The 26686-nt window shown below is 46.6% G+C and overlaps 9 protein-coding genes across 9 annotated transcripts; 7 read left to right on the top strand and 2 right to left on the bottom strand.

Annotated features, from left to right (window-relative positions):
• Positions 1-1082: 1082 nt before the first annotated feature.
• On the top strand, positions 1083-1592 carry LACBIDRAFT_227966 (uncharacterized protein; the record flags this gene model as incomplete). The annotated part of the gene is made up of 1 exon (XM_001874333.1): positions 1083-1592. The coding sequence occupies one exon, from the start codon at positions 1083-1085 to the stop codon at positions 1590-1592; it is 510 nt and encodes a 169-aa protein (XP_001874368.1).
• A 4593-nt stretch (positions 1593-6185) lies between these two features.
• Positions 6186-7020, top strand: LACBIDRAFT_321391 (uncharacterized protein; the record flags this gene model as incomplete). Its single annotated transcript, XM_001874332.1, has 4 exons — positions 6186-6307; positions 6358-6438; positions 6498-6897; positions 6958-7020. 4 exons carry the CDS (start codon positions 6186-6188, stop codon positions 7018-7020), a joined length of 666 nt encoding a protein of 221 aa, XP_001874367.1.
• Positions 7021-8115: 1095 nt separating this feature from the next.
• Positions 8116-9895, top strand: LACBIDRAFT_321390 (uncharacterized protein; the record flags this gene model as incomplete). Its single annotated transcript, XM_001874331.1, has 6 exons — positions 8116-8160; positions 8545-8552; positions 8595-9026; positions 9090-9095; positions 9124-9130; positions 9272-9895. The coding sequence occupies 6 exons, from the start codon at positions 8116-8118 to the stop codon at positions 9893-9895; spliced, it is 1122 nt and encodes a 373-aa protein (XP_001874366.1).
• A 418-nt stretch (positions 9896-10313) lies between these two features.
• LACBIDRAFT_321389 (uncharacterized protein) lies at positions 10314-11337 on the top strand (the record flags this gene model as incomplete). The annotated part of the gene is made up of 2 exons (XM_001874330.1): positions 10314-11230; positions 11307-11337. 2 exons carry the CDS (start codon positions 10314-10316, stop codon positions 11335-11337), a joined length of 948 nt encoding a protein of 315 aa, XP_001874365.1.
• A 1942-nt stretch (positions 11338-13279) lies between these two features.
• On the top strand, positions 13280-14688 carry LACBIDRAFT_321388 (uncharacterized protein; the record flags this gene model as incomplete). The annotated part of the gene is made up of 2 exons (XM_001874329.1): positions 13280-14504; positions 14648-14688. 2 exons carry the CDS (start codon positions 13280-13282, stop codon positions 14686-14688), a joined length of 1266 nt encoding a protein of 421 aa, XP_001874364.1.
• Positions 14689-15432: 744 nt separating this feature from the next.
• LACBIDRAFT_321387 (uncharacterized protein) lies at positions 15433-17723 on the top strand (the record flags this gene model as incomplete). Its single annotated transcript, XM_001874328.1, has 10 exons — positions 15433-15435; positions 15566-15596; positions 15847-15917; positions 16065-16277; positions 16460-16612; positions 16641-16646; positions 16856-16942; positions 16998-17150; positions 17416-17532; positions 17571-17723. 10 exons carry the CDS (start codon positions 15433-15435, stop codon positions 17721-17723), a joined length of 987 nt encoding a protein of 328 aa, XP_001874363.1.
• A 354-nt stretch (positions 17724-18077) lies between these two features.
• LACBIDRAFT_321386 (uncharacterized protein) lies at positions 18078-18554 on the top strand (the record flags this gene model as incomplete). Its single annotated transcript, XM_001874327.1, has 2 exons — positions 18078-18424; positions 18503-18554. 2 exons carry the CDS (start codon positions 18078-18080, stop codon positions 18552-18554), a joined length of 399 nt encoding a protein of 132 aa, XP_001874362.1.
• Positions 18555-19816: 1262 nt separating this feature from the next.
• LACBIDRAFT_321385 (uncharacterized protein) lies at positions 19817-20533 on the bottom strand (the record flags this gene model as incomplete). Its single annotated transcript, XM_001873680.1, has 3 exons — positions 19817-19933; positions 20030-20276; positions 20478-20533. 3 exons carry the CDS (start codon positions 20531-20533, stop codon positions 19817-19819), a joined length of 420 nt encoding a protein of 139 aa, XP_001873715.1.
• Positions 20534-25795: 5262 nt separating this feature from the next.
• On the bottom strand, positions 25796-26606 carry LACBIDRAFT_321384 (uncharacterized protein; the record flags this gene model as incomplete). The annotated part of the gene is made up of 4 exons (XM_001873679.1): positions 25796-26080; positions 26134-26268; positions 26328-26516; positions 26583-26606. 4 exons carry the CDS (start codon positions 26604-26606, stop codon positions 25796-25798), a joined length of 633 nt encoding a protein of 210 aa, XP_001873714.1.
• Positions 26607-26686: the final 80 nt, after the last annotated feature.

The raw sequence follows: 26686 nt of genomic DNA, 5'->3' as shown, positions 1-26686 counted from the left end.
ATGCCGATTCGGCCGTTGGTAGGGGGGGGATTTGGTCCTTACGTCACGGAACCCATAATCGTATTTCCTTTACAGCCCTGTGATCTACATCAATCTGGTGAACCTTGTTTCGTTCGAATGGTTCGGGAGGTCATGAGCCGGAAATAGACAAATAGGACGCTCTTGAGTCTTGAGTCTTTTCATTATTCTTCACACATACTTAGGACGGTCTTCAACTCCATAACGAATTCGGGGCAGAAACTGTCGCTGGACAATTGCCAAACGGTTGGCTTGCAGCAAAGATCGTCACTAGCTCAGATCTCAAAGGGACCCTGGATCTCGAATCTCGATACTACCGTACTCGACACCAATTTGGCACCGAACCTTTTGGTAATGCTATATAAACGAACGAGGCGTCTCACTCACGATCTTTTGCAGCATGCCTCAGACGCTAATGGCTCAACAATCATATCTCCTCAACGCTCTCTTCGAAATGGACAGAGACCCATCAATGCACTCTTCGTGCCACTCCTCAATGTTGGGAGGCTATCCGCCCTCATCGTATCCATCTTCGCTTCCATCATCGCTTCCGAGCTTTGACGACTGTTGGTCCCCTGGTAAGTCAGATGCTGGTCTTTCTCTCCCCTCTTCTAATAACATTTGTAGGGCACGACCGTTCCAGTTCTTCAAAGCGTTTGACCGCCCAATATCGGCAAAATAGAGGGATGGCACAATTAAACAATTACGTTCGAGAGTCGTTTCCCGATTGTCGCACCATTCAACCACCTTTCTATTCCTCATCTTCCTCTTCACGAAACTACATGCCCTCCTCATTTGACCCTCCTCTATCTCACGGCTTCGCTCAGCACAAACTTGAACAGCCGTGCGCCAGGCAACCCTCCGTAAACCTTGTAGGAGACTTGGGATGGGATCGATGGGACGTTTCTGGAGACCCGGCATCTCTGGGTATCAATGCTCCTTGTTCCGTTGTAGATTGGAACAGCCAATTGCAAATCTCACCACTCGACGCCCAATCCTGGAACAATATGATTATGCCTACATCCATGGCCAATCCCTTGACGTCGTATACACCCCATTTTTCCATGACGGCGGCCGACTTGGCCTCCCTTCACCGTATTTCACCTCATCCCTCACCATCGCCTCCACCAGCATATGACCAACAAAATTCTACCAGCGCATGTCCGCCGGCTAAGTCACGGAGGCCCAGCTTGGACCGTTCGGGCGTCGCGAAAAAGTGTTCACATTGTCAAGCAACATCGACCCCCCTCTGGCGAAGGGACCCGACAACTTTCAAGACGCTTTGTAACGCTTGCGGCCTCTATCTTCAACAACGAAATAAATTTCGGCCTCAGGAACTCATTGACGCCGATACTGACGATGGGGATACTACAGATTCCTCGGACGGGAATTATATCGGTCCCGAGTGCAGCCATTGTCGGACGCATCATACGTCAGTCTGGCGTCGTAGCAAGACTGGGGCACAGCTTTGCAACGCCTGTGGGGTGTACGCCCGCCTTCGAGGAAAGCCTAGACCTCTATCCCTCAAGAGAAACAAGATTAAACCTAGAACAAAGCATGCTCCTACTAAATAATTGGAACTAAAGTAAAGACGGACGATACTTATTTTGTACGCATCATGGACATTGGCGGACGCTATTTTTTTTATCTTACTTTGCCAGCACGTAGTAGTCCTTTCGATAAAAGATAAATTGTTAAATTGTCATGCAAAGCTGGCTAGCTAGCTCATCCTCACGCTTCTGGTTGTGACTGTTGCAGAATGCGAATTTCAATTAAACTTTTTACTGCGTCAGGATGTCACCCACCCTGAGCGGTCGTTTCTCAGCTCACACATGTACATCAACGATAACTGACAACAAAAAGCCAGGGTTTCAGACGGTATGAGACGGCAATAAATCCCCGTGATGACGACGGGCCGGTAATAAACGCGTCCTTCTTGCGTCCTTCACATCTTCGGCATGTACATTTAGTGAGCTGCCCACCTATAGCCTATAGGCTATGCGCAGCCTCGGCTATACATACAGTAAACGTGTGTTTTGGGCCACAAATTTCTGACATCGCGCGAAATTATAAACCTGGACTGTTCACACAAGACATTTGAAATTTTGAATAAAGCAGTGTCCAAGAGCGTCCAACTGTAACTTCAGGAACCACCAGAAAGACCACTCCACAATTGAGGCTGTATTAGAAAGCCGGAATAGTGGTTCCACATGGTCGCTTTCTCGGCAAATCGTCAGGTGGTGCATAACGACACGCTTCCATCATGATTTAGCGTGATGAGCGCTGATAACTTGCTCACGCCCGGGAGCTGCCGGCGGAAGAGAAATTCGAGAATACGAAATTGTTTTTCCTGGTGACTTAAAAAATGCCAATTGAGCACCCGCGGGCCGCAGCTCATTGCCAGGCATTCGGACTCGCGATTTGGACCGATAGGTAACTTATATTGTGCACTTCGGTGCTGTCTTCCAGAAATCCATACCTTTGATTGTTTATGTCAGATGCTTATGATTTCCGGGTAGGGCACAGCCCCCAGTTCCGAATTGATGGGGAAAACGCGTTCTGTCACAAAGCACGTGGAAGGGCTATCAGCCTCGGACTTCATCGGAACCTATTTTGCTTAAAATTTGTAACCCAAATTCTCAATTCCAGCCGTAATTAGCAGAGCAATAAACGGAGACGCCGTGACGTGTACTCAATGCCGCGGGCGCCAGCTACAGCCTCCAGATTGAGCAGTTGTAAAGCAGTGGCGGAGGATTTGATCTTGGGAACAATCAGGATAGCTACGACGTGAAACAATCTACAGGGTATGTGGGATACACAGCAACTCGACGAAAGTTTACATATGACAGGTGTGGTTCACGATTTTTACGGAGTCATTTTATCTGGATGAAGGGTGAACATAAATTAATTTATCAGAGGAGCATCGCCTTTCAAAACGCTACCGTTGTCGTGCGGTGTGTCTTCTTGTGATAGCACCAAGCTCTAAGGGTCATAATTGACAACCTACAGTAAGACCTTGACAACAGTCAGCGATTAGTCCGGCCTGGTAGCTTCACAAATGAATAATTATCTCGGAGGAATGATATCTGGCACTGACTTCAACAAATTTCCATTGATGGAATCCAGGATATGCTTGACCTGAACAGATAGTAACTTCCATTCTGCCGCGTAGAATAACCAACGATACAAGGTCCGAAGAGTGCTCGAGACGTCACCGTCGATTCTCCAGAACCTTTCAGCGCCCTACGTCTTTTCGTGAGCCTCAATGGTGGCGGAAGCGAGTAGAAGCACGGAGGATACCAAGGTGCGACGGTCCCAGTCTATGCCCAATTCAAAGAAGTGGGCCCTGTGCAGCGGAGCGTGCCAAGACCGAATCCCAGATGCTGCAGTCTGCGTCCAGCCGTTTTGAACAGTGAACTTGTGATTTCCACGTTTCGTGTTGCATTTCGGTAGACATGAGAAATTACCTCAAGTCGGTCGACGAAAGAAAAAAGCTATGAGGCCATCCGTCCTTCCCCAATCAAGGGCAACGTATAGCAGCACATGTCTACTGTTTATAAGGCGTTAGCCTCGCACTTAAGTTGAAGGGAGTCCGGGAGTCATACTATCGGAACCATATTTGACTCAATGTGTTCAGCAGGTTAGAAGCTTTGAGAAAGAGTTTAGGACACCTCTTCAAGTGAAGGTACCGACCTGCGGTTCGGATTCGAAGCTGAGGGCTCGAGCGCGCTGAGTTTCCGAATGTGTGATCTTGAGAACCTAGCGAAAATAGAAAACTTCTCCGCATTGGACCATAAAATTGAATATCAATATATTCAATGTGGTCCGGAGTTCTCAGTCAATCTTGCTTCGAGGTTGATGAAAACATTGAATCCGCGGCCTCGAGAGTCTAAATAGGCAATTTCAAAAGGGTCAGGGAAAGCGAATCGGGGACATGGGCGCTTGAGAACAAACAAGCCTGATTTCTAGAGCGCGTCAAGAGTATTACACAAGGCAAGCCGAAATGGATGTACCGCCTTGTGATTGAACCCCCTTTCAGAGGGCATCTGATGCCGTCAAATAAGTATTGGCCGAGCCCCCACCGCACTAAGTGAAGATTTCTATATGCCCAAGTGAAGAAAGTCGCAACGACTGAATCTAAATCGGCACTTCAGAGCGAGCGAGCTCTAAAAGAGAACGCCTAGTAAACAGAATCTGTGGTAGGAAACCTGAGAAGACTTGTAAGTTCCGGTCGAGAGGCAACGTAAGTCCAAATCAGACTCGTAGACTTTCCTTTCCAATCAAATTCTGATGTTCTTGAATGCATTTCCGTCACATAAACTGATAGCTAAGACTCGAGAAGGCCGTGTTGAACTAGAACCACCCTTTGCTGGATAAAAGGAAATAGACCCTTCAGCGCGTGAATGCTCGGAAGAAGGCGAAGATGTACCAAATCGAGTCTGGTGTGGAGGATTTCCTTGAAAGGTTCTACGGCGAGGAGGCCGCGTGTCGACCTGGGAGTGCCAATGGGACACTTGGCCTGAACACGGCGCGATCTGAGCGCGCAAGATCACACATGATCTCTGGTAGCCGTATCTGGCGGGCATGTGAAATCCACATTCATGGCAATGAGTTGAAGTGACGCCCATATTTCGTAGAGAACGCGTGTAAATAGGTTTTCAAAGTTTGGCGGCGAACGATCGCCCTTCGACTTATTGGGAGCTTGACGGACACAAAGTCGAAGGGTCAGTTGAAATATGGGTGCGTCCGATCACGTATTGCCGCTTCAGAACGTACACCGCATGAGATGGAAAGTCGGGGAGGGTAAAACGCAACTCGCCTGTATCTATAAGGAGACGTTCGTAAAGCAGTAGCTGGCCGTAGTTTCATGGTATCTCCCCGCGCTACTTAGCCCCAAAAAAGGATCACTAGATAACAACAGATAGATCCTTCAGTGGATGTATTTCCCATCAAACGAGAGCATACCGAATCAAGGTTGGAGGGCCCTCATTACATTTTCAGTTTGCAAGATATGGAGATCGGCCTGAGAGCTTCACCATAAAGTTTTTGGGCGGTCGGGATCCCTGGCCATCATGATACTGCGGTAGACATACACGTAGATCGTGCGATTTCAGTATTACGCAGTTTCCAAGGGGGTCTTTTTTTCTGTTAAGAGAAGAACTCCATAGATACCTATAGTGCCATCAACTCGGATAGGGCCTTTTTGATATTAAGACTTCGTGTGAACGCGGACAGAAACGGATGCATCGGAGCGAGAAACCACGCTGTGGAATACTTGGGATTTGAAGATCCCGCTTTATCGCCTTGAGACGAATGACATGAATCTTATTGCCCTTCGACGAAGTGATTGGGATACGAGGGCTTTGTTGGAGATCCGCCTAATTCGGAGGAGAAAGCTAAGGTTGGACTGAGCAGCCTGTTTATAGATAATGAAATCGTCTCAATGCAAGTAAATACATTGAAATGCCTAGAAAAAACTAACCAGGGGCCCTTCATAAAATGTAGCAGAAGTAATAAAGGGTTGATAGTTGAAATGTGATGTGCCGAGGGACGTAACATTTAACTTCGGTATGGGTGACATCACCCATGCTGTCGTCTTGAAACAATCACGATTGCTTCGAGCCGGGGCAGGACAAATTAGTGAAGAGGTTTCGACTATCAGGCCTGGAGCTGGGGATTCGGGCGACATGGGATAATGAAGAACGCGAAGTGTCATCCTGAGACGAGCGCGACGTGCTGACATTGATCTTGAATGATATCAGTGGTGTGCGCCCATCTGTGTTTATTCTGACTTCTGAGAGTTCAGGAATAGATTCTACGATATTATGTACTTACCCTTCGGTGATTTTGCGAGACGAAGGGGTGGAGACTTCGAAGGAGGCAAAGGGACTTTTCGCGATCAAAACATTATTTCAGCGGAATGAAAATTGCTGGCGATTAATTTATTTGGGCGTTCAGCAATGATGTCGGGCACATAGACTTGGGTCGCGCTCGATTGTATTTGGCCCTCAAACCTTGGCCAGAGTAAAGCAAAGAGTGAGTTTCGTTCAAGCCACATTGTGGTTGCAATGAAGGGGTTGTTTGTACGCAGCTTGGTCCGACCAAACAATTCAACAATAGGAAAAAATCAAACATCGCCTTTGACTCGACGTCGTCGACATTTCTACATGGCGCTCGTCGCCCTCAAGCGCATCTTCTGCTGTTGCATCGTCGACGACGGGAACGACGTCAACCAGGTCGACGAGTCAACGCACCTCATTCCAAGTCAAGAGGAACCAAACGTATCCTAGTATGTATCATACGACCATTGGTCGTCGCTCGCTCACCCAAATTTCACAGTTCAGATGCGCTTCTCCAGTTGCAAGCCGATCAGCGGAAGTTGCGAGAACGTCTAGGGCTCATTGTTCGCGCAAAGGAAGGGTAAGTTGGTTGTCTTCGAAATCTACACGTGTTGTCAAAATCACACGTGCATTCATCAGGAAAATGGTCAATGTGGGCTCTCAGCTTCCTTTCAATCTCCATAACCAAATTATACCGGAGCCGGAAGCACATGATAGCATATCCCGGTCACCGTCAAGAAGTGACGTGTCTGGGTACTACTATAACTCAAACAATACCGACCATCGATACCAGAACCACCACCGCAACGGCAGGCGACATGGACGAGGATTTTCTTTGAGATCGCGCTCGGCCTCTCCGTCGCACACGCCTTCGGCTGTGATTACAGACCAGCCGAAGCCTAACCCCATCTTGAACGTCAGATGGGTCGGATTCACCCCGAAGGAAGTGACAAACCGCGGACGGCAGAGGGAGAGAAAATCCTCTCAAAGTGGGACACCAGTGTCGGAAGAAGAGGGGGAAGACGCTATTTCCAGCCCTGTGCGTCGTTTGTTGTCTTGCTTGGCTTTAGGTCGCTGACGTATCCATCTATTGCTACAGAAATCCGTGACGACACTGAAATTGCAAGATGTTGGCTCCCTCTCTGTGGGCTGGGGCGACTAGCGGAATTCCCATTGCTGCAGCGTCTCACTGCCATCCTGTTCCTTGCTACGCACGAATATCGCGACCCATCCCCTTTCGATTTTGCAACTTATTCTTATTAGCGATCCCGACCAGACACTCTTGGTTGCGCGTGTCAACCCACCGACCCGCCTGCGCCGATATTCTATATCACAGACAACCTACAGCCTCTACCATAATCACCTGCGCAAATGCAGCAATAATCATTGAAATCACAGGTACAACCACCCTCACAAACACAACTGTAACTGCCCACGCTATAGCCACTTTCACTCGGGGCTTGAGGATTTTATCCATCTTCCCACCTCACATCTGTGGCCATGCCGTGATCTCGGTCGTGGTTGACGAACATTCAGACCCTTCCATTCCGCTGGTCTGGGCTACGCCCAGGCTTCTTTGAGCCCATCGGTGCTCATCGGACAGCTCATCACACTAGCCTTGGCTTTCAGTTGTCGCTTGCGCTTCACGTCATCTGTTCGACTCAAGCCCACCGCTCCTCATGGGTTGGGCTCAGCTGTTAACCTCTTCTTGGCGCAAGCTCAGCCGTGATCCTCATTGGGGGTTTTGCCGTCCAAGTTTCACGCGAAGCTTGGGACCTCCTATTTCCGCTTTCACCACTCGTACTTACATATTGTCACTGCAAACTCAGTTACAATGACCCGACGAACCCGCCTGTAACTAGCTATAATCACCTCCCAATCTCAGAAGCCTTCTCGTTGGGGATCTTACTCAGGATTCAACAGTAGGATTGACAGTCTTCTCCCAAGTCTTCAGTTCTGGCCGTCCTTGAATCCGCTAACTTATCCGTTTCCATCGGCTATTTCACATTCTCCAGTATCACCCCCACAACCCACACGTTGATTTGGCATGAGGCCGTGCTCGTCGGGTCAGGCCATGCGGTTGATATTAGGAACGCGTCGGCGGGAGTCGGTGGGTCGTAGGCCTGCGTGCTTACCAACACCTCAACCATCATCACCTACTATCTCATGGTGGTCAAGCCCTGTCTCGCCAGGTCAAATATGGGGTTCACGAGTCATTGGTTATGTCCATCGGCGCCCGTCAGTTAAGCCGTGTTCCATGGCCAGTCAGGCCCACCTGCTGCTGCCGCTGTCATTTCTGGTTGTTAGCGTCAGCATCGCAAGATGGCATTCTCCTCACGGTGGAACCTGACAAACTCATCGATTTTAACGGACTCTCAGCTTTTGTGGTCTTCCTTTTCTTGGAACCTGACGCCGTGATCAAAACCAGTCATTCCTACCTTCATGCACAAGCCACCTGTCTTTATCGCGCTTGATTCCATCGTTTCCGCCGCAGTTGTGTCATCTCAGTTCGATTGTCTGCAAGCTTATTGTAATTAGGTGCAGCCTGTGTCGCTCCAGTTCTGCTTTCCATATGTCCGCTGTCCCCCAACCGCCCTCGCTGATTGAAGCCGAGTAGTGAAAAGCTCGGATGTGAATAACCAGGTTTATGATGAATTACAATATTGATATACCTATCGAGCCATAGGGGCATAGGTAAAGGTGACGTTTCGTGACCGCTGACTCACTTTTGGTCAGGGATTGGCCATTTTATATCCGCTTGACCATAACGAACGTCCCTACTTTGTACCGGTCAGGATCGACCTTGAATATCACGACATCGAAACTCTATATTTTGACCGTCGTTGTCGAGAAGGTCTTCACTCCGTTCACAACTAGTCAGGTCTTGGTTGTTCGCGTTCTCTCGCCCCTACCCAACCATCCGTCCCTTCTCAACTGTCTAGCCATTTTGAAGATATATGATCCTCGATACCTCGAAGGTCGTGAAGCCACATACTCATCAGACGGCTCCCTCTTGCGGAAAGAGCGTCCTTGGACCCTGGATAAGGAGGTTTTTTTTTTTTTCGTTCCATTCTATTCCATTGGGCGAAGCCCTATGCCGGAATTTACATACATAGACTATCTACGTGCGAGTCCAAACTATAAGCGGGGGTCTACTAATCCGAGAGAGTGGGTCTGCAAATGCGACGCGCGATGTGCAGTATGGCAGCGGTGGCCTGTAATGTAGTTTAGATGTAGGTAAGATATGATGGCCGATTTAATGTAGTGTTAATGTATGTAGTGGAAAGTGAATGTGAAAAGAGGGAGTGAAAAAAGAAAAAGAAAGAAAAAGTTAAAAGAAAGGGAGGGAAGCAGAAGGGAGGGGTGGGGGGGGTGAGCGGGGAGGAAAAGGGGAGCGGAAAGGGGGAAGGTAGGAACTAGATAAGGAGGTAGAAGCAGTGGAACATCTCAAAGCTCATCCCGACTGCTGGTATTGCGACGACGTGGATTACGAGGTGGATTTTGAAGTACATTTGTGCAGGAGGGCAAGCGATAGCTGGACGCGAGAGGTCGACGCATACCACATCTTAGCGACTTCTTCCCTTTCGGGCTTCACCGTGCCTACATTCTACGAGGATGGCGATCTGATTCTTGATGAAACTCGAGCTTATATCCCCCGCGTTATTCTTCTGGAATATATTCCAGATGTTACAAGCGTCTCTAGTCTAGGAGACATCAGTGTCATCACACCATGGCATATCCGCACCCTCGTCGCGACCGCGGTGAAATTTAACGAGCTAGGAGTAATTCATTGGGACATAAATCGAGGAAACATCTTGATTGGTTCGAAGCGCGCAGTGATCATTGATTTTGGCGAGTCCACCTCTCAGACACAGGGTGGGATCAAGAAGTTTTCAGACGATGATTGGTGGTGTCAGGTGGATGAATCTAAAGATCTAATCGCAGTGAAGAGGATGGTGACACAACCGGATCCTACAACTGCAAATCGGCTCGCAGATGCACATGATTTCCGCAAGATTTCCGAGAAAATGGGGTAGGGATGTCTATGGGGCCATAGGGGCGGCAATAATGAAAGGAAATAGCAAGGTCTAGGAGGTCTTGCGAGCGGATAATTACCCTCCTTATTCTTCACCTGAACCCCTTAACCGGTCCCCGGAGATGTAACTGGACATCCTAGTAGTATTTAATAAGCAAAGCGCTGGGGCGAATTGGGCGCGAAGGAATTTTGAGCCTCGACAAAACCTCCTGGCACAAAGTTCAAGACGGAGCCTCTTGGCTCAATCTAGCTTCGCCTTATTCCGTCAAAATATAACGAGGTCCTTTCTCAAGTTGAAGTTGTCACATTGACATTCATAACGTTCGCCTTCCAAAAAAGGTAACTTCTGTGACCGCTGACTCACGCTTCCGAATCTCAAGGTCCGACGTTCAAGTACGCTATCATTTACTTCCTTGACCATGGCAGACGTCCCCGCTTTATACCGGCCAGGATCAACCTTGAACATCACCACATCGAAACTCTACCATCTTACCGTCGTTGTTGAGAAGGTTTTTACCCCGTTTACAACTAGCCAAGTCTTGGTTGTTCGCATTCTCTCGCCCCTGCCCAGCCATCCGTTCCTTCTCAATTCTTTAGCCATCTTGAAGATATATGATCCTCGCTACCTCGAAGAACGTGAAGCTACATACTCATCGGACGACGGCTCCCTCTTGCAGGCAGAGCATCCTTGGACCTTGGAGAAGGAGATAGCAGTAACAGAACATCGCAAGGTTCATCCTGATTGCCACAGGGACTGGCATTGCGACTGCGTGGATTACGAGGTGAATGTTGAACTAAACATGTACGGGAGGGCAATAGATAGCTGGACGCGAGAGGTCGACGCATACCACATTCTGGCGGGCTCTTCCCTTTCTGGCTCCACCGTGCCTATATTCTATGACTCTGGCGATCTAATCCTCGATGAAACTCGAGCTATTATTGCTCGCGTCATTCTTCTCGAATATATTCCAGACGTTACAAGTGTTTCTGGTCTAGGAGATATCAGGACCATCGCGCCACGGCATGTCAGCACTCTCATCGCGGCTGCGGTCAAACTGAACGAGCTAGGCGTTGTTCATAGAGACATCAATCGCGGAAATATCCTGGTTGGTCCGAAGCGTGCAGTGATCATTGATTTTGGCGAGTCCATCTCTCAGATACAGGGTGGGATCAAGAAGTTTTCAGACGATGATTGGTGGTTTCAGGTGGATGGATCTAAAGATCCAATCGCAGTGGAGAGGATGGTGACGAAACCGGATCCTACAACCGCGAGTCGGCTCGCAGATGCAGATGGTTTCCAATCAAAGAGGGAAACGACCTGCCGATTATCCAACGGGTACGTCTATCAGGATGATCGGGGTCAACTCTGATTTTGCACTTTCAGAACCATCCTTATATTGAAGTGATGATAGTTATCTTATCGCACAGGCTTTAATTGTATAGAAGCCTGTTTGTCTGGACGGTCGCATTTTATTAGTTTAGTTACCATGCACTTTTTAGGACAGATGACTCACATGTAATAACAACCACATCCTTTTTTAAAACAACATTACCACAAGTTTCGATGCCTTGATCTTTTCTTGGATTGTGTGCTCAATATATTATCACACACGTCAGCGGCCTCTGTGCACACAAAGATCAAGTTGCCGTCTGTGGGCGATTTATGTTTTGTAGTTTCCTTTGATTTGTAAAATAGGCGCTGTGCATTCATTCACCTTGTACTGGGTGTGCGATCCCCAACAGTCTAGATTCTGGCAAAATTACATTCAGTTTCCCAGAACAAAGATTAATCGGCGAGATAATTTGAGAAGAGGTGAACCTTCTTCAAGCAAGCTCCCCATCCAGTGAGAATTGGGAAAACTAAAAACTCCCGACACATACATAGAACTGGAATCATAGGGGAGCAGAGAATCTCATTTGTTCCCTGGTGGGAAGTAACAATAAGCTATCAACATGGTGATGGTTGGCGCACAACCGCGCCACAGAAATGCGCCTACAATGGCAACTTCGGAGTTAAACTCGTCGTTCTGTAGCCTGTAGGCATCAGCGTCACCACTCAATTGCATTGTTGCCTTCTGCGTCGTCCATTTCATGATCCTTTATACTGAATTATACCATGTTATTGAGACTACGCGTGAGTGCCTAAGAATTCCAGAGTCACTGAGAGAAAAGACGGAAGGATGCAGGCGGACTCAGAAGTTTCAAGACCGAAAACAGGTTCGCGAAAGTCACCACCCATCCGAGTGTAATGTATATCCCGATTCGGAGGAAGCTTGTACAGATAAATTCTCCGAGCTTGCCAAATGGGAGGAATTTGTTGTGGTCCCCTCTAACCTCTGCGCCGTTGGGGGAAGGGAAAGAGTGCCTGGCGGTGGTCATGCGTGAATGTCGAGGGGAGAGAGGAGGAAAGACGGGGCTTACCATCATGGATGGGATAATAGACCAGGTTCAATCTACTGCGTGTAGATTGGTGTTGACCGAGAAAGGTAATAGAAATACTGTCCTGGTGGGCTTTTAAGAGTGCAACAAGACCGACAAGGCATACTATTACCCGTCCTCGTCCTCGTCAAGTACAATCCCGCAAAACGATAACTGCAAGCGAACACATTTCTTCACAGTGCCCCCCAATCATTCGGAGCCAATCCCCATTGTCACGGAATCCCACCTTCTTCCCCACCACCTCTCGCTGCATGTGCAGATTTGTTAGCGTCAATTGAAGTCCGCCAATCGCAGGCATGACTTTAATGTGAGATCATCAAAGGTGAATTGTAGAGCCTCCTTGAAGGGTTGAGAAAGGACTGACTTGCAAGTTGCGCTGAGCCTTTCCAGTGAGTTACGGCCCCAAGTCACCTATTCACCGACTAGCTGGGGGTGCTACACGACGGGCGTCATGACTGCAGGTATTCTCCGACAGCGATATGAAAGCGAAGACTCGGAGGTGAATAGAAAAGTAACACTCACAATCACGCAATCCTCCAGCTGTCATTCGCCCTGGCTTCGCACGTTTCACTGTCAGATCTCAGGCTCGTCATTATTCGGCGAAAGACTGGTCCACAAAAATTCAAATCGGTGTGCAAGCGACTGACCGCACCCTTGTAGTTGTGGTGCTAGTGGTCATCCAAGGTAGGTGTACATGACGGGAAGCTGGGTGAACGGCAACGTGAGTTGCCACTGCAGATAAAACGTGAACACTGTGAAGGAACTGAGCCCTCTCCCATTCGTAGATGGCCGGCAATCCGATTGCGGAGTGATGGCGGAGTGTAAAAAGAGATGATTGAGAGTCGAAAGAGCAGCAAGTGCAGCGCTGTCCCTTCCACACTTCCACATCTTCAAACTTGATTCAAACGGCCTCGGTGTCACTTGCAAAACCAGCTCGATACGTTCCATGGAGTATCCTTCCAAGCTCTCGGTCTTTCCAATAGAAATCATTGAACACATAATCGACGATCTGGAGAACGACATCGATGCGCTAACAGCCGTCTCCGAAACTTGTCACGCACTCCTTCCACTTTGTCGCAAACGTCTTTTCCAATCTATCGATCTTAGTCCGCGAGGTCCCTCGTCGTTGAAGAACCTTAGTCGGCTTCTTCGTTACAATCCAGACATCGCACTCTACATTCGGGAGCTCAAGCTGCACCTCAACCGGTCCCTTGACAATTGGGATCCAAACGGGCCGAACGCTTATGCCGATAATATCCTGACTCTTTCACAAGTGCAATTCCTGCAAAGCTTGCAGATTGTGGGGGTTGATGAAACCACATCGTACATTTCTTATGCATCTTGGAATGCTCTCCACCCCTCCCTACGAAAACCAATTCTTGAACTCATCTATTCTCCTACTTTGACCGAGTTGAACATTTCTCGGTTCATGCTTCCTTTCGCAACATTTCGATCTTGCATCAATCTTTCAATTCTGACTATCGAGGAGATGGCAGACTACAAAAGTGTGGACGGAACCGTTGGTTTCCTCGAAGTTCCATCACATCCGATTCCCCAGCTGCACTCATTCATAGTTCAAGGTGTTGATTCCCATCGGTATGCATCAGCACTCATTCACTTTCGCGGCAGCGATGGCAACCCCACCATTAAATTTGACCGGCTCAAGATGTTGGCCGTCTACTGCAATTATGTACAAGACGTGAAAGTCATTGAGGATATAGTCAAAGAGGCAGGCGAAATGGAGAGATTCGTCTACAAGGCAAACACACCGGAGGGGTGTCGCGGCTTGGCGGGGTGGATCACCGTCAGCGCCTTTTCGACGCTGACGACCTTGAAGGTGGTGTTCAATATGATGTGGTTCAACGAACACCATCTGCAGAGTTTGTGCAACGAACTTGACCTGTTCCCTCGCAACAATGTTTTAGAGGTTCTAGACATCGAAATGGACGTGCCTACGGACCTTTCATCCCCTCAAGAGCAGCCATGGGGACGGCTGGACCATGTGTTGTTTCGGAACTTTTCGCGTCTGCGGAGGGTCGTGGTTCTTATTTTTCAAATCGGTATGCGACTGCCAGAAATTGCGCAGAGACAGCAGTTTGAGGAGGCTACTCGAGCGCAATTTACTTGGTTGCGGGAAAATACACCTGTTGAGTTTGATATTTCGACAAACAGTAAGTGACTTGTTTCTGTTCAAAATCGCGCTAAAATAGCGAAAATAGTCGACCGTACACACTTTGATTCTGTACGATTACGAATTTGACTGGATGATTCATTCAATTGTCATAGAAATCGTCAAGTACTTCGTGACGCATAGGCCTTAAGCACTACATCAAGTCACTATATCACTATGGTTAAACGAGACTTGTGGGGAGCTCGACCTCTTTCCTCTCACTAATGCTTTCGAAATTTGAACATTGAGACTAATGTGGATGCTCACCCCCTACTTTCCAATCGGGAAGAATGGGAACGACTGGATGGTGTGTTGTCTCGAGGATCTTTGCGGCTGCACAAGGTTGCGATCAGCGTTTTTTTTGGAATAGGAAAGGATGAATGGAGGCTGAGATTAAGGGGGTGCGTAGTAAGGAATTGGGGGTCATTTTGAGAACGCGATTTTGTTGGTTTCAGGGTAACACGCCGGTTCAGTTTGAATTATAGTAAGTAGAAACCAAAACAAAAGCGATCAAAGCGATATTTCTTGTCTAAGATTTAAACCTAGTTCTCGTCCCGAGAAATGTGAGTATACAGTAGCACAGGTGCACTAAAAAAGATCTAAAGTCAATCGTGATGTTTATTAGGAAAATAAAAAGCCGAGATGCAACTGGGTGCCCTTGTTAGCGTTGGGACCTAGTGTGGTCCAGTGGAGGATAATATCCTGGCCTTGCTCCCACGGAGGTGTTTGAAAAAAAAGCATAATCAGAGTGAGTTTTGAGGATGTATCCCTTTGAACTCGGAGTCGGACCCACCTCTCTGTATTCCAAAATATGTCTTCGAAGGGGGCATCGTGGCTTGTATCACAATGCTCTTCTCGTTCGATTGCATATACGGGGCGGATTTCACTTCAACGACGCTTCCTGGAATGTTCTTGAATACACAGAGATAATGGTTAGTAGAGACTAAAAGAAAAACACACTTCCATTGTAAATCTATTCTTTGTCTGGGATTCGAACCCAGTACTCACCACGAAACGAGGATCGTCTCAATCCACATACATACATACAGTATGGGTGTGTAGTACCGATGGACTAACAAAGATCTATTTGTTGGTAAGTCAATCGCGTTGTCTATTAGGAAAATTAGAAATTGAGACGAGCCTTTGTTGAAGTTAGGACCTATCGCCAGTGAAGGATAATATCCTGCCCTTGTGCCACGATCCCAGGACCTTTTAACAACGGAAGGAAGTGCTTGAAAAAAATTCATAGCTTGACGAAGTATTGAAGATATATCCCTTTTGACTCGGCCTTGAAGTGGCTCTCGCAATTTACAAATGTCAGCTCTGAAGTGGGTTTCTTCTAGTTATACCACAAAGCTCTTTGGGTTGTATGGTTGAAAAAGCGTTCGGCCTGAAAGGTTTTAGCAAGAGAATAGTAAGCAGAGGCTAAAAGAAATGGCCACACACATAAAATTCATTTCTTCGTCTGGGATTCGAACCCAGTTTTCTCCCCGAGACCGAGACGCGGATCGTCTCAAGTTATCGTGTGTTACCGGTTTACTAACGAAGATATATTTATTAGCCAGTCAAGCGCGTTGTTAAATACATAACAATCGAGACGCACCTGGGAGCATATAGTGCCAGTGGAGGAGGCATAATATTCGTAGCTTTGCGCTACCCAGTGCCCACCATCCCAGACGCCTGGCAGCGCTTCAAGTTGGCCCTTCGTTTGATCAGATGGACGTACATTCAACGACACATAAACCAGATTATCAGATTTTTGGGACTGGAGAATGTAAGTAACAAGGTTAACTTGAAAGCGGCATTTAGGAATACGAACCAAATGGCAATCCGTTCGATACGAAAGCCTGTATAATTTGAGAGCCTTGGCGAGAAACAGGCGAATGAGTTTTAAGTACCCTACCATACACGGATGTAGTCTCCCGATGTCAGACTCCGATATGAAGTTGATGATAGTCGATCAATTTCATATGGAACACGGATGCGCGTTTGGGTGTTACCGGGGTCGCTGACCAAGGAATAACGTGCGATGGGCCGTGCGAAAGGTTGATCAGCGCACATATAGCGAGGACAAACCTTGATGTACAGACAAACCAAAAAGAGTTTCATGTAAGTTGGTTCGTTTTCACATAACCAGGGAAATGTAAGTAGAAACCAAAAGATCAGGCGCTAATTTACGTACTTATATTCTTTGTCTGGGATTCGAACCCAGTTCTCGTCTCAAGAAATTCACGTACATTCAGTATGAGAGTGTAGTACCGGTGTACTAACAAAGATCTATTTATTAGTAGTAAGTCGTTCGTGTTTATTAGGAAAGTTAAAAACCGAATTGCACCTTGGGGCCTTTGTTAGCCTTGGGACCTCTTACCAATGGAGGAGAATATCTTGGCCTTGCGCCCCGATTGTAGAACTGGAGAAAGGTGTTTGAAAAAAAAGCGAGTGAGTTTTGGAAATCCCTTTGAACTCGCAGTCGGATCCACCTCTGTGAGAGTAGTTGGTAGGACTAAAGCAAAAGCAACCCCATGATACATTCTTTGTCTGGGATTCGAACCCAGACGTCACCCCGAGACGAGGATCGTCTCAATTTACACACATACGTACAGTATGGGAGTGTAATACCGGTGTACTAACAAAGATCTTCTTTCTAGTAAGTCAATCGCGTTGTTTATTGGAAGAAATATAAAACGAGACGAGCCTTTGTTAACCTTGGGACCTGGAGCTAATATTCTGCGCTTGTGCCACGATCCCAGGACCGTTGAACAATGAAAGGGTGACTTGGCATTGAAGAGGCGAAGCTGGCTCTCGCAATCCATGCATTTGTACAAATACCAGCTCTGAAATGGGCTTCGTGGCTTCAAAGAGCTCTTTGGGTTGTATGGACAAAAAAGGGTTTGGCCTGAAAGGTCTTATAGCTAGAGCCTGAGAATAGTAAGCAGAGGCTAAAAAAGACGGCAGCCATCAATTTCTTCGCCTGGGATTCGAACCCAGTTCTCTCCCCGAGATTGAGACGGGGATCGTCTCAAGTAACCGTGTGTTATCGGTTTACCAACGAAGATCTATTAATTAGCAGGTCAAGCGCGTTGTTTGCGACGTAAAAGTTGAGACGCACCCGGGCCCGTTTGGTGCTGGCGGAGGTATAATATTCGTGGCTTTGCGCTATCCAATGTCCACCATTCCTAACGCCCAGCGCTTCAGGTTGGCCCTTCGTTTGATCAGATGAACGTATATTCAATGGCTCAGAACTCAGACTGTCAGATGTTCTGGGCTGAAGAGTATAAGTAACAAGGTTAAGTTAGAATATGGGAATGAGAAGCCGCTCCAAGATACGAAATCCTAGATAGATTGAGAGTCTCAGTGAGAAACATGCGAGCGAGGGTAAGGCCGTCCCGCTTACCATACACTGATGTGCGGTTGGGTGTTGAATATGACGCTGAGGAAGGAAGAACGTGTGAACGGGCCGTGCGCAAAGGCACATGATGATGTCACATAAGCTTCGCGAAGCCAATTACAAAAGCCCCGCATTGAGACTTTGCAATCCCATAACGCAAAGTACCACCCACCAAAAACCCTCGCAATGCTCTCGTCCATCCGCGTCGCCGCCCTCCGCCGTCCTCAGCCTCAGCATCTTCTCCTTCGTCGCTCACTGCGCAGCTCATCCGCCCTATGGGCCAGCCAAGGACAAGTCAAGCACACGTCCGACACTTACAGCAAAGAAGTAGACGCCACGCCTCCGTCTGATCATACCGTCCATCGAGTCGATCCAGACTCGGATAACGTCCAGAAACCGCACGAGCCGCCGTCTGGGTATAGTCGTGCTGGGGTGAAGACGGAAGAGTACAGTAGCGTTGATTATGGTGGGAAGGCGCCGTTGGGGGCGAAAGAGAAGGGTGCGACGTCCACGAAGGGGAGTGGGGGTTCAGCGTGAGAGGGAGAGGGAAACGAGGGTAAGCACGCGAGTATATGCGCGTTTTCGTGTAATGACCTTGATTTAGGTTACAGGGATGATACCGAAGAAGACGAACTTGGGCTGTATGATGAACCGTTGCTCTGATGAAAATGCTGTGTGTATTATATTGGTATACCTCGCGTATACCCTCCTGCGTTGCTTGTAACATGCATCTGTATCATTTCTTGAACCTTTTTGCGCACAGACCACCTAAAGATAAGATAAGATCGACTCTCTAGCAACAGCAGGGGTACAGTAATGGATTTCCTCTGTTGCACTGTTCAAGGTGGAGAGATCACACGGTGGTGATAGCAACAACTCCTGCGCTTTGTCAACAGCTTGGTTTCAACGATACTTCAAGAATATTCGGTAGGTTTTACAACATCTCTAATCAGTACACTGGAAAGTACTTACGTGCTCACCGTTGAGCGGAACATGGGGGTACTATGAGAACTGGGGTTCGAATCCCCAAGAGCAAATGCCAGATAAACAGCCGGGAGTTTTTTTCGCCCATCGTATGTATGCTGCAAGCTCTGAAAATTGCAGATCATGCTTCCCTACCTTTCGGGGGTTCCCGCTTTCCTCCCTCCCTTTGTAGGGATCTCAACTTCCTCATCGAAATGCTACGATTGACTCCATTAAATATATCTCTATTGGTAAACCGGGATGCCACGCCTACCTTAGTGAATGTATAAATAGAGAGGGCGAGAGCCGGGTTCGACTCCCGAGAGATTTATGTACACAACGGTAACATAACTCTCTTTTTTCTCAAAGCTCGATATTTGAAGACATCGTGGAGTTAACCAGCGGCACGCGCACGTTTGAGGTGGATGGTATGAATTTCTGTATGGTAAACACTTCCCTTCAAAGCGATTAACGAAGAACGAAATAAATCTGCCTCCACGCTCAGACGAAGACTAGTACTTCAAATATCTAGGCCATCTTATTTTTCCTAATACCTATTTCGTTTACAGAATTTTCGTCGACAACGCGCTTGACTGTATGAAGTACTATATCTTCGATAGTTCATTAGTAACTTGAAGCACACTTTTGCCGGCGCCGAACTGAGACGATCTTCATCGTGGGGAGAGGAAAACTGGGTTCGAATCCCAAACGATCACTCTAGGACTTGGAGCAGTTTTTTAATTCCTAGCTGAGGAGTCCTCACTTGGCGGCATATATGTAACGAATCCCAGGGTTGCAAAATCGCTCTTTTTTTTGATGCCCGGTCTCGCTATAACGCCAACGTCTACTTTGTTTCATCGTCCACAACGCGTTTGACTTACAAGTTGTCAACTGATTGATGAATATGCCTTTGTTAGTACAGTGGTGAATACGCGCCTGCATATGTAGAAGAAATATTCCTTCTATGGGGCGAGAGCTAGGTTCGACTCCTGGACAAGGGGGTAGGAAATCATAGTGAGTTGTTTTGAAAAAATTGTGCAGTCTCTGAGCTTCATCAGACCCATCGCCCTGCCATGATTCTGTTAGGAGGATTCGTTATTCCGTTCGGATGCTCTCCCGTACTTCAACACCCCAACGTCCACTTTACATTTTCGTCAAGAATGGGCTGGACTTACATATGAATATGCCTTTGTTAGCAAGTTTGTTAGTACTGTAGCTGTGTGTATGGTACCAACCGTAACGCGTAACGCAGGCCCCGTTGTGTTGGCTATTTCCTCGATGTAACATGTAAGAGAGGCTTGGTTGGTAACGCCATGGTCGTTCAGCCTGAGCACTCGCAGAGTGCTCAGGCGTACGCCACGTATCCAGGACGAACGGTTGCTTATTTTGGGCTTGTAACGTGTAACATGAGCCCAGTGGTTGCTAAAGGTACATCAATTCAGGATGTACATCAGGAAAACTACACATCGGCTTAGGCCACTTAGGTAACTTTGACAAGTGCAGAAGTGGCGAAAGTGAACTCAAGTGGCCGAGTGACAGTCACTTGGCTATGTAGGTCCCTGCCTTACAAAGCAGTTAAGTTAGTCACCTTGGCTCATTAGTAATGGGCCACCCTGCCCTGACAATCCATCAAATGGTAAGGGGCTAGCCGGACAGCCGGTTTGATTACCGGACCCCATTGTCAAAGGGGCGGCCAGACCCTGAACAATCCACCAGTAACTATGTGTGGGCCGTCAGCAACAATGTCCCATACCACTGGAGCGGCTGGGTGTACCTTGAATGTCATAACCCAGTGCAGGGCTGCCCTCCGCCGGGGTGTTGGTGACACACCGGCGGCCATCATCCAGTTGAATACTTAGAATTACAAGTCTGGCTTATATCAATCATGCATAATATTATCAACCTATGTATGCTGTTTGCTACAATTTGAGTGGAATCACTCTGCCAGACTAAGCACTGCACATTGCTTCTGAAACACTCCACTGGACTAAGCACCACACATTGCCTCCACAAAAATGACACATATTGGAATGATCTGTTGGAAGAAGCTTCACACATTTAATCTGCAAAAGTATTTGAGTACACCAGCAAGGCGATTCCTCCGCAAATATTGCTCCACTGGTTATATAATTTTTTTATGGTACACCGCCGGACCAACCACTGCACATTGACTCCGCAAACATAGAAAAAAAATTATAATGAAGTTTGACACATTTACACTGAAAACATATCTAAGTACACAATACCTCCACAAATATTGCCCCACCGGCGGTGTCATTTCTTATGATATGCTGCTGGGCCAGCCACCGCAAATCGCCTCCGCATTTATATTGAAAATTTATAATAGTGTGTTAGAATACTTTTGACATGTTTATACTAAAACCATATTCAAGTACACGATACCTCTACAAATATTGCCCCGCTGGTGGTGTCATTTTTTATGATACGCCGCCAGGCCAGCCACTGCAAATCGCCTCCGCTTTTATATTGAAAATTTATAATAGCCTGTTAGAATATTCTGACATGTTTATACCAAAAACATATTTAAGTACACCATGCCACCGCAAATATTGCTTCGCCGGCGGTGTCATTTTTATGATACGCCGCCGGGCCAGCCACCGCAAATCGCCTCCGCTTTTATATTGAAAATTTATAATAGCCTGTTAGAATATTCTGACATGTTTATACCAAAAACATATTTAAGTACACCATGCCACCGCAAATATTGCTTCGCCGGCGGTGTCATTTTTATGATACGCCGCCGGGCCAGCCACCGCAAATCGCCTCCGCTTTTATATTGAAAATTTATAATAGCCTGTTAGAATATTCTGACATGTTTATACCAAAAACATATTTAAGTACACCATGCCACTGCAAATATTGCTTCGCCGGCGGTGTCATTTTTAATGATACGCCGCCGGGCCAGCCACCGCAAATCGCCTCCGCTTTTATATTGAAAATTTATAATAGCCTGTTAGAATATTCTGACATGTTTATACCAAAAACATATTTAAGTACACCATGCCACTGCAAATATTGCTTCGCCAGCGGTGTCATTTTTTTTTAATGATACGCCGCCGGGCCAGCCACCGCAAATCGCCTCCGCTTTTATATTGAAAATTTATAATAGCGTGTTAGAATACTTTTGACATGTTTATACTAAAACCATATTCAAGTACACAATACCTCTACAAATATTGCCCCGCCTGTGGTGTCATTTTTTATGATACGCCGCCGGGCCAGCCACCGCAAATCGCCTCCGCTTTTATATTGAAAATTTATAATAGCCTGTTAGAATATTTTTGACATGTTTATACTAAAAACATATTTAAGTACACCATGCCACCGCAAATATTGCTTCGCCGGCAGTGTCATTTTTTATGATACACCGCCGGGCCAGCCACCACAAATCGCCTCCGCTTTTATATTGAAAATTTATAATAGCCTGTTAGAATATTCTGACATGTTTATACCAAAAACATATTTAAGTACACCATGCCACCACAAATATTGCTTTGCCGGTGGTGTCATTTTTTTTATGATACGCCACCGGGCCAGCCACCGCAAATCGCCTCCGCTTTTATATTGAAAATTTATAATAGCCTGTTAAAATATTTTTGACATGTTTACACCGAAAACATATTTGAGTACACAATCTCTCTGCAAATATTGCTCTGCCGGCGGTGTCATTTCTTTATGATACTCCGTTGGACTACCCACCACATAGAACACCCTGCCAAGCAAAGCACTACACATTGCCCCAAAAACACCACCAATCTAATGGTTCTTCAAACTTTAGCTGTGCACACTTTCTCTCAATATGAGCTCTGGCTCTGATAGCCAGAGATAACCAAGTATGCATTATGCAGGACCAGAAAAGGGTGTTGCGGCAACAAGGATGGTCTGGCTATTTTGCTTGTTGCCAGGCAGGGACCATCAAAGTTTCAGTTTGTGCCTGAGACATTTCCAAATTGAGGTGATGCGCTTGGTGCATGGGCCCTCCACCACATGCAAACAGACCCTGCATCCCGACAAACAACGACGCACTCACCCAATTTCAATCCATGTAACCTGAAAACCAGCCAGGTGATAGACCTCAATGCCATGGTAATTACCATGTTAAAATCTTCAAGAGATGTTTTGTTTTTGTTGACAAACACAGAAAAGAGGGTTTTATGTTGATAATCTCTATCAAACCTTGACTGCATTGTGGCATTACAACAAAAATCATCAAGACTTTTTTTTTTCCCGAACAACTTATCGTCGGGCCTAGCTCGTTAGAATTGTCCCCTTTCAAGCTTTTCAATGGTGGTTTTTACATGAGTCAAAAGTCATTATTACATGTTGCGGGGCTGAAACAACCTGTGAAATGGTACTTTTTATGATAGAAACCATCAAGGCTTTTCTTTTCCCCAAACAACTTATCGTCGGGCCTAGCTTGTTCGAATCCTGACTTCTCCAGCTTTACAGAGGTGGCTTTTACATGAGGTAACAGCCATTATTATGTTCTGCAGAGCTGAAACAGCTTGTGAAAAGTTAAAATTTACAATGAACACCATCAAGACTTTTTCTTTTCCTAGGTAACCTACTGTTGGGTCTAGCTTGTTCAAATCCTGCTTTCTCCAGCTTTCCAGAGGTAGTTTTTATGTGGGTTGACAGTCATTTTTACATTCTGTGCAGCTGAAACAATCTGTGAAAAGGTATTTCACATAAGTGACTCTTCAAAACACACTTGTGAGCATGTACAGAGGTTTATATACTTTCTTCCAAACCCCTTTGAAGGATCCAGATGAGTCTCCCCTCTGTAGTCTATCCACTGCAGCTGCAATATACCCTCCGCAATTTACCTCCCGCAATATACCCTCCGCAGCCACAATCTACCCTCTGCAATATACCCCCTGCAATATACCCTCTGCAGCTGCAATATACCCTCTGCAATGTACCTCCCACAATATACCTCCTGCAATATACCTCCCACAATATACCTCCCACAATATACCTCCCGCAATATACCTCCCGCAATATACCATCCGCAGCCGCAATATATCCTCTGCAATATACCTCCTGCAATATACCTCCTGCAATATACCTCCCGCAATATACCTCCCGCAATATACCTCCCACAATATACCTCCCACAATATACCTCCTGCAATATACCATCCACAGCCGCAATATATCCTCTGCAATATACCTCCCACAATATACCTCCTGCAATATACCTCCCGCAATATACCTCCCGCAATATACCTCCCACAATATACCTCCCGCAATATGCCTCCTGCAATATACCCTCCACAGCCACAATATACCGCAATATACCCCCCGCAATATACCCTCTGCAGCTGCAACCTACCCTCCGCAATCTACCTCCTGCAATATACCATCCACAGCTGCAATCTACCCTCCGCAGCTGCAATCTTACCATCTGCAATCTACCCTCTGCAATCCACCCCTCAGTCCCCCCATAGAAAACATATGCAGAAGTAAACAAGAGTACCTCAGCAGTACCACCCATTTACTAGTAATCATATGTATCAACTGTCTGTTTAATTCTAGTGTTCTTTGCCCTAAACATGATTTTTGTATTTCTAAAAAATATGCAAGTACTACTCTGCCAGAGCAATTTCAAAGGCAGAGCATATTGCTCCAGTGGTGGTGTTTTAAAGAGGAATACATTGCCTCGGTGCCATTTTAATAAAAAAAACAATTGCCCCGGCGGTGTCATTTTTGAAAAAAAAAAAATACATTGCTCCGGCGGTGCCATTTCGAAAAGTAATACATTGCCCCGGCGGTGCCATTTTAAAAAATAATACATTGTGCCAGCGGTGCCATTTTTAAAAAAATGCATTGCTCCGGCGGTGCCATTTTAAAAAGTAATACATTGTGCTGGCGGTGCCATTTTAAAAAATAATACATTGTGCCAGCGGTGCCATTTTAAAAAGAATACATTGCTCTGGCAGTGCCATTTTAAAAAGTAATACATTGTGCTGGCAGTGCCACCTAAAAAAAATACATTTCTCTGGCAGTGCCAATTTAAAAAATAATACATTGTGCCGGCGGTGAAAAAAATACATTGGTCTTGCGGTGCCTCTTTGAAAAAACTGCACTGCTGCAACAGAGCTTTATTATATATATATATATTGCTCTAGACCTCCAACACAGCTATTCAAAAAGTGTCTCTTATGAAAAGGCAATGTGTTTTTATTGGAAGGTGTTCTGCTGGTGTGTTATATTCAGCTGTATATCTGGGGGGACATGATATGGACAATAGTTAATGAAGACTGCTTGTGTTTCAAAAGAAATTACAGTATCTCATCACCTTGCAGTAGGACTCTCATTGTGATTAATCATTCAGTATATTTTTCAGTTGTAATGGCTCACATTCATGACATTTAACTGATGACTGCAGCCCTATCACTATGTATGATCACCATCTATGTTTACATGGTACGCCGCAACTTGTGCCGCCAGAGGACAGGGTACACCGCAACTCTCCCCGCCGGGCATCAGGACATCTCCGCCGGTGAGACACTACGCCGTCGGTTAAAAGGACAGCCAGCGCATGCTACTTAGTGAGTCCCTGTAAGGATCACGGCCGCACCATCACTAAAGGCACATCATAAGATTCGGGCCGTCCGGCTGGGCCCATGTAGTATGGTGTTTTGTCACATCCGGCTACTCCATTAGGTAAGGCACAATGTGACTAACATATGTGTACAAAGTGACTTGGTCTTAGGTAAGTTAGCTCAAGTGATGACTCAAGTGGTAAGCCATCTTGCGGGTTGATCTCAAAAGTGACCAAGTGACCAAGTGGTAGTCTCAAACTGTTCCGAATTGCACACAGGATGGTTAAAAGTAGGGGGTAAAAGAGTATATTGAATAATACAAATGTCTATCTACAATGTACTGGCTCAAGGAACACGTAGAAAACCCCTCATCTCACTCTTCACCCTCGCTGTCCTCTTCAAACAAAGATCCTCGCGCATTGAGGGGAGAAGCATTGGCACCTTGAGTGAGCGAAACAGATAGCTTCGGTTTCTCCATGAGCTCGATTGCGGCATCTTTGATCTTCTTCCATTGTCTTGGTGTCAATTTGTTGATAGACTTGATGTACTCCACGGTGCTGACGCCCCAGTTGTCTTCCGAGAACTTTGCCTCTTCCTTACGATCCAGGACGCCGGCAGTAGAAACCCCCGTTCCCCAGAACTTGAACGCGTGCTCAGCCTGCACGAAAATGAGATCACGTAGAGGGGAAGGGAAGAGGTGACGTGACGTACCCCAACCGTTGCAATCACTAATGCACCACATGGCTCGCTATCCACCTCCAACTCTGCACAGACACTTGAAGTCATGTTGAAGTGCGTGGCGAGTCCCACCAGCACGAAGTACGACATAAAGAGGCCCTTAAATACCTTGTTTGCCACGTCACAAATTAGTCACATATGCATGAACTGGGTAATAAACGACTCACCTGTGGCTCTTCGGCAGACATTGGGTGATGTTTCCAGGTAAATGGGATTGTGTCAGTATCCCCTTTCATCCATTTGGCGTGGGCGGCACGGGCATCGACATCCTCCGAAAAGTTCTCCATATGCGCGTTGATGGAAAAAAGAACGGCACGGGCAATGTTGGAACGCCACTTGTACCAATGCTGGATTGCCTAGATAATACTCATTCAATTAGTTCATCAATACATGATGTCTGCAAACAGAAGATAAAGACGTACCACAGTGAAGATTGGGCCCTCCATGTCGACGAAACAAGTAAGTGTCATCAACTTAGAATAAATAGCGACAAACCTCTCGCAAATCGTCATTAATTTCAATGTCT

Source organism: Laccaria bicolor, genomic scaffold (genome assembly GCF_000143565.1).
Source record: "Laccaria bicolor S238N-H82 LACBIscaffold_1 genomic scaffold, whole genome shotgun sequence".
Taxonomy (NCBI): domain Eukaryota; kingdom Fungi; phylum Basidiomycota; class Agaricomycetes; order Agaricales; family Hydnangiaceae; genus Laccaria; species Laccaria bicolor.
The sequence above is the reverse complement of the archived record's forward strand: the minus strand, read 5'-3'. Positions and strand labels throughout refer to the sequence as shown.